Source organism: Dasypus novemcinctus, chromosome 3 (genome assembly GCF_030445035.2).
Source record: "Dasypus novemcinctus isolate mDasNov1 chromosome 3, mDasNov1.1.hap2, whole genome shotgun sequence".
Lineage (NCBI taxonomy): Eukaryota > Metazoa > Chordata > Mammalia > Cingulata > Dasypodidae > Dasypus > Dasypus novemcinctus.
In genome coordinates this window covers 54,680,464-54,692,533 of record NC_080675.1, presented here as the reverse complement: position 1 = coordinate 54,692,533, position 12,070 = coordinate 54,680,464, and the positions used below count along the sequence as shown (strand labels likewise).

The following is a 12,070-nucleotide window of genomic DNA, read 5'->3' as shown; positions in this document are numbered from 1 at the left end:
TACAATAAACACGATCCTCATGAGTCTTTGCTAATATTATTTGCTTCACTCAGATTTCACCTTCCATGCAAAGGACTTCAGCCTGATGCAATTTTCTAGTAATCCACAGTAATCAGAAGGTTTACGGTAGTATTCTGTGGCGACTTAATATAAATTGAGAGATCAAGTCTGTGTAAACACATTTGATGTTTTCCTTTATGTGTTCTTGAAGTTCCAGGATGATTTGAGTAAAATAAACATTATGTGATGCACTGTGTTCTGATGCAGGAACTCTCCCTGGGCTCTTTGTTGAAGCTGAGCCTGTATTTCTCTGCTGGTCTGCTCCCCTATCTCTATCTTCCTATCTCATCCTACCTCAATCAAGCCCGTTGGACCTGGGGAGACCAGACAACACTGCTAGGATTTTTGACGCATTTTCTCAGGGAAGAATATGGAACATTCAGTCTGGTAAATGTACATTTAAAACTCTTTTAAGGAAATACACATCAAAATTTCAGGGTTCTGCCTAGACCTTGATTGAAGAAAACAATAACAGTTGATAGAATTTTCATTTCAGTTACTTTTGTTAAAAAGTTGTCCCTTGGAATGTGGCCCTTAAGATACTTTAGGAAAAAATTGGAATACCTTAATCTGACATCATGCTATTGTGGTAGAATATACTTTTTAGGAAAACAAATATTTAAAAAACTTTACTGCCTCCATTGGAAGCATTGTGGTTATGTTAGTACTGGGTGTCACTGTGGGCGCTTGATCTGTGAATAAAAATATTTGGCAGAGATTGAAGGAAAAACAAAATTTAACTTACTTTGGCCAAAACGCTTTTTTTTTTTACATATTTGATTAACAGTACACATATTAGTATTTTGTTTTTAAAATTGAAGACATTTTGTAAAAGCTTCATAATATATGATTTTATTGAATGAAAGTATGCTCTAAAGAAGTTCAAAAGGTCTTGCTTCCCCTAAGACATAAATTAGAGAAAACATTAAATGTGGTTTTGGCAAGGATTATCTGAAAAATGAAAGGATAAACAAAAAGGTTATTTTTTTCCTTTGAACTTTTTATTTTGAAATAATTTCAAACTTATAGAACAGTTGTAAAAATAATACAAAATCCATACAGAGAACTCCAACATACCTGCCTTGAGTCCCAGATCTTAACATTTTGTAATGTTTATTTTTACATTTTGCTATATTGTCTGTATCATTCTGTCTATATTTATTAATCCATTTTCTGGACACTTGAGTGTAGGTTTTATACACCCTGCTTCTTGAACTTATAAGACTGCCATGTACACTTCATAAGAACAAGGATATTCACTTACGTAACAGCCTTAAGTGCAGTTATCAAGTTCCAGAAATTTGATATTGATATCAAGCATACAGTCTACATTCCAGTTTTTTCATATGCCCCTTTTAAAGCCTTTTCTCTTCCCTTGTTAGATCCTGCCCAGGATGATGTATTGCACTTAATTGTCATGTCTCTTTAGATGCTTTTTTTTTTTCAACAATACAAACATGTATACAGCACAAACTTTCTCATCTCAACCACTTCCAAGCATACCATTCAGTGGAATTAATCACATTTAAAATGTTGCACTATCCTTGTCACCATCCATAACCAGAACTTTCCCATCACTGAAAGGGTTTTTAAAATTTTAATATTGACCATTGAATTAGGTGGGTTTTTTTTTTTTTGTGATTTGTGTTTTTTCTGTCTTACGCAAGTCCCGAAAGTTTACATATTATGAGATAATATGATGTTAATACCATTTATACAAAATTCAAACCCATGCAAAAACAAAACAATATATTATTTAACAATATATATAAAAGTAGTCACACTTATTTTTTAAAGCAGAGAAGCAATTAACACAAAATTCTAGGCAGTAGTCACCACTGAGGGATGAGGAAGAAGAGACCTACAAGGGCTTTGTGAGATATCTTACAGCATTAATGAGGTTCAATTTGTTAAATGAATGGTGGATCTATAGCTTTTTCAAAACTTTATCCCTTAAATGGATGTTGTTTATATATATTTTGGGTATGTAGGAGATATTTCATAATAGACTAGTAAAAGACTTATTATTTTGACTATAGAAATTGATACTTTAAGTTTATACTCTGGTTTACCTCAATTGGTTATTCCATAAAAATATCATGAGAGTCATTCAGATTTGAAATTTGTATGATTTACACATAATTATAAAATTATAGACTAACGGGTAATAATAAATTTTGATCAAATTACCCAAAATGACCTTAGAGTTCATAACAGAAGTGTCAAAAGTCTATAAATTCATTCATGTGTTAATTATCCCTGATGGAATAGCTTAACTGGCTTTTAGCCAATGTATTATTTCTAAAATTCTTCCTAAAGGACATCGATATTTATTCTTCACTGACTTATCTTTAAAAATTCTATAAACTCTGAAGTAAAGACCAAATGAAGAGAGATGTTACATTATACATATCTATCTTTTAAATCAAGATAGTTAAAACTTAATTGCCTAACAAAGTCTCAGTCTAATGCATGTGCAATTAAACTTTTTTCTCTTGTGTTTAGGCCAAGTCTGAAATAGGATCCAGTATGTCTAAAATATTACTGTGAGTATGAAATATTTGAAATATTTTTAAATGACTTCTCTGTTAGCTCCTTTAAATGATTTTAGGAATTTCTGAAATTTATCTCTGTGAAGAAGTATGTCTGAGAAGTGGTTTTCAATTCTCCATTTAACTGTTGTATATATACACTGTCAAATATTCTAGTAGTTCCTTCAATAAGATAAAGCTTAAATTAAGCAATAAATACGACCGTGAATTAAAGTATTAGGCAACTATAGGAGGCCTGTAAAACCAAAATGTTTCAACTTTGTTGGATACAAAATTATCCAACATAATATTCCTTTAGAAAAAATGTATTCCTTGTTCCGGTTTTTATACATTCTTTCTTTTTAGAGACATTTTGTAACATTATATATAGGAAAATTAGGACAGTTATTTCTTGGTATTTTTGTTTGAGATATATTCTTTTAATTCTTTACAGCTTTATTTATTTAATGTCTCTCAAGATTTCCTGTAGGCTGTCCTTGTAGTCAACTCTTTTTACTTTTGTAGTTTTAACATCCAGCCTTATTAGAGCCAGCTAAAGCCAATATATTTTCATCAATATTATCTGCCAGTGTTCTTTGAGAAAAATGGGTTAATATTTGCTTTAAAACCCATATAGATTAAGACAACTTGAAGAATATCCATACTAATCCTATAATACTTTTATAATGTTTTCTACATAAAATTATGGATGAATATGTTTCTGTAAAACTAATGTGATCTCCTAACTAATTAATTAACTTGGGAATCTCAAGGCTATTTGAAAAAAATACATCTTTAAAGTATGGAGAGAATATTTCAACTATATAGGAGACAATTCATTGGTTCTCACAATTTTTCTTCTTTACTCTCTAGCTTGCTTGCTTCCTTCTGTCCTTCCTTTCTTTCTTAATAACTTTTTTCTTCTACCAAGAAAACCACAACATAATTGTTATAGAAAATTTAGAGAATACAGATAAGCAAAAATAAGAAAATTAAAATTACATGTAATTCCAGCATGTAGTGGTAACTCCTGTTTCAATCTGTTAACGTTTTTATCTGTATCCTTCTAAAAATTGTTATGTTTTTATTTGTGTTAAAAAATGGTATCATAATATACATACTATTTTATTAGCCTGCATTTTTTACTTTCTACTATATCTTAAAAATATTTCCCTGCCACACATTATTCTTACGTAACATTTTGATGTTTCTCACAATTTATTTTAAATATTTTCTTTTATGTTCTGACTAACTTTGTGGATCAATTTTTCATTTTTATTGGGAAGAAGGTAGCAAGAAACTCAGTTTCTCATCTATTTTATCAACATCTCCATGCTATTACTTTATTCTTCCTTTTATGCAATGCCTGAAGACTCACTACCTGCTCTTTTCTACCTACATTCTGGTATTTGTTATAACTTTCTGTATTACTGGAATATTTTGCCTTAACAAACCCCACATGAACTCCAAAGAACTCTCAGCCATAATCCTAGACCATATGTCTAACTTTTATTGGTTGCACATAAACGTGATCTACTTAGGAATTTAAAGGCCTCCCTTACATTAAAAGAATAGTGGTTAACTTGTGTACCCAGAAAAATAGACTTGACAAAAGATGACCAGCCACACCCACACTATTTGTTGGAACCATCTCATATTGTACAATGCAAGCATAATCCTAGCACTCTGAGTGAGCAAGAGAATTTCCAGTTTTTAATTGCTTCAGATGGACAGGCATATTGAGAAAGGCAACTCATAATTAACTTACAAGAAAATCCTTGAAATGGTGGAACCTAATCATCTACCCTTTTCCAGTCAAGCAAATTAAATTTTTCCCAATGCATATCTCTAAATTGCAATCCTGGACAAGGAAATTATCAAATCTAACCCTAGGCAGTAGCCATCTTTTAAAGCTTACATTTAGGCAACAGATCTCTAAGAATTAATTTTTAGAACTGATTTCATTCCTTTTGAAGAATGGTTTAAAATAAGCCTCATGCTGGAATCAATTTCTCAAGTGCATTTGAAAATGAGTAAAGATATCTTCTCATAGTAGATGAGTCTCCATTAGTAAAATACACATTGTGTGGTTTCCATAATTATGGCATCACATTTTCTCCAGTAAAATTGCCACTAGGGAGAAGAAAGTTCTTTGAGATGGGGAATATGTGTAGTCATTTATTTTACAAAATTGTAGACTGCTAGAGCAGTAGCTATTTTAGAATTCAGGTAACACCTGGAAAATGCTTATCAGTTAATTGAAGTATTTAGTGTAATTGTAGAGGGGAAAAAGGACACATTGCTTGAGACTGCTTAAACACTTTTTGAACAAAATAACGTAGAAAACAAGAAGGCTTTTAAGGAAGAAGAGAACCAAAAAAACAAAACAAAACAGTGTTTGGAAATTATTTTTCATGTCCATTTTTCCTTCATGATTGGATCTCTGGAAAACTGAAATAATTTTGTTTTCAATTATAAAATCACTGGAGGCCATGTCTACATTACTGACAGAAGAAGATTCAAAACTCCATTTCAAACAACTTAGTAAACCAATCAGGAATATCCTCTTGGGTATATCAGTGTCAAAAATTATCTGTTCTGATCCTATCCCGAATTATATAAGTTGGTGACCATGTGTTAGAATTGGAAAACATGTTAGAACTGTTTAACTCTCTCTTCTGGTACTCTTCTGCTAAACTTAAAAAAAGATGAAATAGTTTTAAAATCTGATCCCAGCCCTTAGAATTGTTCAGTACATAATCAAATGTATTTCCCAAATGATATTTTCTTTGGCATTAACCAGATTTGTTTTATGCCATCGATAAGCTAGATTGTCTTTTTCAGTTCTCAGGTAACAAATATGAGGACCGAACTCTCATTCAACATTCAAGCCCTTGCAGTTTGGGCAAATATATGTTTAGCAAGAAAGTGAGTAATGTAATTCCTTTTCCTGATCTTTTCCCCATGTTCGTTAATTTAATTAATGTTTTACTATGTCAGAGTAGGACATTGCTAGTACTATTTTATTTTTTATTTTATTTTACTATTTTATAATAAGTGGCTCTCCTAATTAAGGCAAATATATATTGCTTTCTTGCCAGTTTATTTTTTCTGATTATAAATAAATAATTTTGAAATATTGAGTAGTATATTATAATCTAGCTAGCAAGTCACTTGATGTCTTCAACTTCTGGTTTGATTTCTTACCCTACCCATAGTCAATTATTATTGCAAAAGAAGCAAATACGGGAACCTCTTATGTTTTTTATAATGTAACCTTTTTTGTGATGTATGTATCTTCAAAAAAATAAAATTTACAAAAATGATGGGGGCAGGGGCATGGGGAGTGGGTTATATGGGAACCTCTTATTTTTTTTTAATGTAACATTCTATGTGATCTATTAACTTTAATTTTAAAAAATACAAAAAAGAAAACCTAAAAACTATTAGCACTATTAACCTCTATTAACATTTTCTTCATTTACTTCTAGTCTGTTTAGGCTTATTTAACATTTGTATGTAAATGAATATTGTACATTTGTTTATAGTTTTGTTTCCATAATACTTGATATTATATTGTGGGCCTTTTCTTATACCATACAAAATACTTAAACTCATTTAAATGTCTATATAATATTCCATCCTATGACCATAGCAGAACTTATTTAAATGTTCTCCTACTTGGGGATATTTAGATTGCTTTCCACTTTTCCCACAATTAAAAGTGATAATAAAGCATCTTTATGGATTAATCTTTATCCAATTTCTGGTTATTTAATATTTATACCTGAAGCTCCCTTCAATTAATGGTGGAGAGGGCATCACCATCCCAGAGTCCTTAGGATTGGGAAATGAACTATGGACTAAAATAAACTTACAATAGACTTATTGTGATTCTAGCAATGGAAGAAATACAACTGTTGTGCAGGCAGTTGATCCAAGGATGTTCTGGGGTTAGGGAGAGGGAAAAATGGGTATAATTGGGGAGCACTTTCAGGACTTGGAAATTATCCTGAATGACATTACAATGACAGATACAGGCTATTATATATCTGTCCATAACCTACAGAGTCAAATGGGAGAGAATGTAAACTACTGTGTAAACTATAATCTGTGCTTTGTGGCAATGCTCCAAAATGTGTTTATCAATTGCAATGAAAATAACACACTGATAAAAGATGTTGCTAATGTGGGAAAATGTGGGAGGTATGGGGAGCGGGGCTTATGGAAATCCCCCATATATTCTCGGTAGCATTTATGTAATGGAAGTATCTTTAGAAAAAAAAAAAGAAGTGGGAAAAAAGAAAGAGTTATACCTACATTTCAAATTACTGGATCAACTAGCATGAATATTTTTGTCTTTTCATATATATTAACACATTACTTTCCCCAAAGGTTGTACTAATACATTGTTATCCTACTTACTACTATATTCTCACCAACAATGAGATTTATAATTAAAAAGTCATTATTTTAATACATGAAATTATTATTTTATTTTGCATATTTTATTACTTATTAAATTTAAGGAAATTAAGAATTTCTATTTCTATGAATTTTAACTTGATGCCTTTCCTGCATACTTCTAGGTTAAGCTGTCTACAAAATGTAGTTCAAGTTTATTACTGTTTGGTTTGTCTATTCCAACTCACATATATATATATATGTTTTTCTATTTATTTTTAAAAGATACTTAGATTACATAAAATGTTACATTAAAAAATATAAGGATTCCAATATGCCCCACTCCCCACACCTCCCACCCTTCCCACATTAACAATTTCTTTCAATAGTGTGGTATATTCATTGCAATTGATGAACACATTTTGAAACATTGCCACCATCATGGATTATAGTTTATATTGTAGTTTACATTCTCTCCCACTCCCTATATATGGCTGCATATATAATGACCCATATCTGTCATTGCAGCGTCACTCAGGACAATTCCAAGTCCTGAAATTGCCCCCATTTTATACTTCTTCATCCCATTCCCTGACTTTAGCACCTCCATTGGCCACTGTCTCCACATCAATGATGTAATTTCTTCCATTGCTGCAATCACAATAAGTCTATAGTAGAATACCGGTAAGTCCACTCTAGTCCATATTTTATTCCCCAGTCCTAAGGATTCTGGAATGGTGATGCCCACCTCTAATTGAGAGGGGAATTCAGTCCCATATGGCTGATGGATGGGACTCTTCTTGCTTACAGTTGTAGACCCCCTTGCTTCCTTGGTGTGGTGATTATCCACCCTCACTTCCTTGTTTGTGGTCCTGGGTAAGCCCAATGAACTGGAGAGCAGGTGTTGCAACTCTGCTGAGGCTCAGAGCCAAACTGGCACATAGATAGCCCAGAGATTCAATTCTCTAGGACATATAGCTACCAACTCCAGCACCATCTATAGATTCAAATAAAGGGGACAGAAGAGGCATGCATAAATAAGTCATATCTGAGTCCAACTCTGTCACACCAGGGAGCACAGACTCCAAAGTAGGGTCTACTGGCAAGGCACTGACCACTGGAGCTATCTTCCATGACCATAGGAAATGGGTGTCTCCAGAGCCCTCAGGAGCCCCGCTATTTGGGGCTGTCTATGAGAGCCTGCTGAGATGTGCGTAAGCGTTACCTCTGGGAAGACCTCCCGGCTCATTTTGAAGTCTCTTAGCCATATAAACTCATTTGTCTACCTTCCCCCCCCCCCCCCCCCCCCTTTATTCAAGGTCTTTTTCCAGTTGCATTCACTCATTGTGTTTGGTAGTAATCCCTCAGTGCCAGGGAGGCTCATCCCCAGGAGTCATGTCCCATGCTGGGGGGAAGGTAATGCATTTATATACTGAGTTTGGCTCAGAGAGAGGCCACATTTGAACAAAAGGGAGGCTCTCAGGAGGTAACTCTTAGGCACTTTACAGCACTAGGCTATGTTGCAACTTCAAGGACAAAGGCTCATAAGGATCCAACTCATATTTTTAAAGCTAAGATCTTTCCCTGTTGCTTGTTAAAATGGAAAGTTCTACAGATCCAAATATTTTTTATGTAATTTAAAGCTATGTAATATTATTATTGATATTTGTGCAGATAAATAATTTTTAACATATTTTTATTATTTTTGTAGGGAGAGACAGAATCTATCATTAGTATGGCTTTTTACTGGAATGCTATGCATTTATTCATCATTCTTTGCTTGGAGGGCAAATTTAGACATTTCAAAACCACTTTTCATGGGTGTGGTAAGTTTTACTTAGATAAATCCTTTTGACCTTTGAGAAGAATATACAAATTTTTCTTTCATAAATTTTGGATAAGAACAAATTATTTCTTGAACAGAGTAAGGTTTTATATATGTTGTTATAAACAAAGTTGAAATTTTTGAGCCAGTAAGGCTAAGGCCACTTTTTAAGGAAAAAAAAAAAGGCAACGTTTTGTTAACACAATAGGTAGCTAGAAAAATTAATTTAAGGTAGGTTTTGGTTAGTGATTTTAAAACAATGTTTGCGAATATTCTTTGCAAATATTATTATATTTTTTCTAGAGTATTTTTTTTTAACAGCAAGAGAAGTACGGATTGAAACTGGAGTCTCTGACCAACATATCCCCTTATTTCTTTTTCTTTTTCCTTAAGATAAATAGATCACACAAAACAGACCCTTATTTCTTAAATCACTATTCCCAGGCCTGAACATAAAAGCAAGCACTTTTTTTATTTTTCCTGGTTGCCCTCTTTCTCTGAGACTGGTATACTTCTCCTTATGTAGAAACCCTGTCATTATAGACAGCTCTCTTTTAGCTGTTTTGTTGCATTCAAGAAACCTAATAAATAATACCCCCACTTGATCACCTGAGTTCTGAATCAATTTAGAAAGAAGATAAACCAGTACAAAGGGTGGGAGAATTACCAATAGCACCAAGAGTAGAGAATGTGGTTTCTATCTGTGGGCAAGGAGGCTTGTTCATACCAAATCCCAGAACTGACAGACATACACAATCGTCACAGGCAGTGCTGCACAGGGCAGGCCTGTCCCTACCCCAGCTCTACCCCACTGCTGACACAGGGACAGTCGGCCCCTAGACAAGTGCTTGCTGTTGGTGGCTCATTTCCAAATGGAAGAGAGGAAAGGGCAGGGCTATGCAAACCCCATCAGATCAGTTCCTATACTCCCACAGGCAGAAATAAGTGAGGGGGCAAGGAGAGGACAGGGGTGCTGTGCTATGAAGCATCTCTGCATGTAAGAAAACATTAGGAGTAAGCAAAAGCATTTCTCCACTCTCTGCCCCCAACATATATCAGGGGCTCAAGACTCAGGCCACAGTGTTGAAATGAATGTGTGGGTCTGAAAAGGGATCAAAACAGGGTGGAGGAATGTTTGGCAATTGAAAAATGAACAAGGAAGTAGATTGGAAAATCACGTAACAAGACTTGGATAAGAGCAGGCATAAACATATAGGTGTGGGCAATGTGTTTTCTAAATGTATTGGAACCTGACTGATTATATAAACTAGTTAATTGGACATACTGTTCCCCGGCTATTTCGAAGGTAGAACGATTCTGGATGCAGAGCAATGCGGTGGTGGCTGTCCTCGCTGGCGTTGGTTTGGCTGCACTTATATCTGAGAGTAACCGAGTGCTGAATACCAGCAGTGGGCTTCAGTGTCTGGAATGGCTTTCAGCAACTATTTTTGTAATTTACCAAATATATTCTAATTACAGGTAACCCATGTTTATTTTTATGAAAAGTAGCACTCAACCCATAGACAATTGAATATTTAGATTCTAGGGTTTTAATTCATCTCTAACTCCCACAGATGTTCAAGACTCAGAGTGAGGCAGCTCTTAGACTTTTGGGGGTTGTTAAAATTCCTGAAACAGAATCTCCACATGGGCAGCTTCAGGCCATTGCCAATGAGATTGTGGGCAGTGCATGGGGTCTATTTGTATATTTTCCTCTGAAGAACCCTAAAGATACTTTGTGGAATCAGGAGAGTATGAAAAATTTCATGATGTAAAATATCGTGTAGATGGAGAGTAAAGACATTTGGGACTTTTTGCAGGCCATAAATTTACTTTATCCTTCAAAGATTTCATCTTTTGAGTCATACCTGGCCTTTACCCAGTTCACCCTGTGGTAATAAATATTCAATTATTTTAAAATAAATTCTAAAAGTTTCTTAGTTCTTATGCATTATTAGTAGTATCCATGTTTTGATAAGACAATGAAAATCTGCCGAACATAAAAGATGTCCAAATTTCAGATGATAGTTTGTTTATTTCCAGCAGTATTAAAGAGTGGAGGAGTCCTTTGGAGTTTTGTTATAGTGAAATTTGACTGATATTATTTTAAAAGATTAAGTTTCCCATTTCAACTTAATTTAAAAAACCAATGTTCAACGTACTGAAATGAGTGGGAAAGAGTGCCAACTACAATGTAAACTATAATCCATGCTGTGTGGCAATACTCCAGAATGTATTCATCAATTGCAATTATTGTACCACACTAATGAAAGAAGTTGTTAATGTGGGGAAAAGTGGGAGATGTGGAGTATATAGGAATCCTTTATATTTTTTTATGTAACATTTTATATAATCTAAGTATCTTTTTAAAATAATAAAAAATATATTTTAAAAACAATTCTTTATAATATAGGGGTAGATCCAGTGTTGGGAAGGCTGTATCTCCAGGAGATCTTGTGGGAGGGGAACATGTGTTTCAGACATGCCTGCACAGGTAGTTTAAGAAGGGTTCACCAAGCCCACAGTGTTTTTCTCAACTTTTTTTTATATTACTGTCTTTTCCTGGTTCAGGTCCTTAGTACAGTACTGGTTCAATGCCAGGGATGCTTGTTTTGTTTTGATTTTTTTAATTTGCCCCAGAGGAATGGAATTACATAGCATCTTTGCTAGGTGGCAAAATGTGTAGAATCACAATACAAAGCAGGGCATTAAAGTAGGAAACAGTAATTGCTCCATCAGTTACAAAAGCAGGGGTGAAATTTTGTTCCTAGAAGTGTTTATTTGCTTTATGATATTAACCCAGTGATTCAACTTTAGGCTGTGATTCTAAGCTCCATTAAATGTAATAGACCTGATAAGAGCAAGGAAATTGCTTGCTCCATGTTTTGATGCTTTTATTCTCTTACAGTCTTTTTTCCTTTTTTCATGGTAAGCTCTTGGAATTCATGCCCATTTTCTTTGACATTAGAAAATCCACTTCATTACTGAAAAGAGTTGTACTGCTGTAATATGCCTTCATAGAAGTAAACTCTATAAACTACTCTTTCCCTTCTTTCTCATCAGTCTCATTCCCTAGTGATTTTTTTTTTATTTTAAACAAATCAAGTTTATTGATACACATTCATAAAGCATACAATCCATACAAAGTATATCCTCAGTGGCATTTGGTATAATCACATATTTGTGTATTCATCAATTCAATCATTATTAGAATATTTTCATTATTCCAATAATAATAATAAACAAAAAA

At 33.7% G+C, this 12,070-nt stretch overlaps 1 protein-coding gene across 5 annotated transcripts in view; it reads left to right on the top strand.

The window, feature by feature from the left end:
- The window catches only part of TMEM260 (transmembrane protein 260), a 73,133-nt gene that overhangs the window by 33,777 nt on the left and 27,286 nt on the right, over window positions 1-12,070 (top strand). For 3 of the 5 annotated variants that reach the window (XM_058293378.2, XM_058293377.2, XM_058293381.2), the window contains exons 6-10: window positions 268-447; window positions 2,566-2,606; window positions 5,436-5,519; window positions 8,707-8,821; window positions 10,127-10,299. In XM_058293378.2, coding sequence (XP_058149361.1) covers window positions 268-447; window positions 2,566-2,606; window positions 5,436-5,519; window positions 8,707-8,821; window positions 10,127-10,299 — 593 coding nt within the window. The remainder of the gene's footprint in view (window positions 1-267; window positions 448-2,565; window positions 2,607-5,435; window positions 5,520-8,706; window positions 8,822-10,126; window positions 10,300-12,070) is intronic. The other 2 variants (XM_058293380.2, XM_058293379.2) reach the window with 1 other exon arrangement.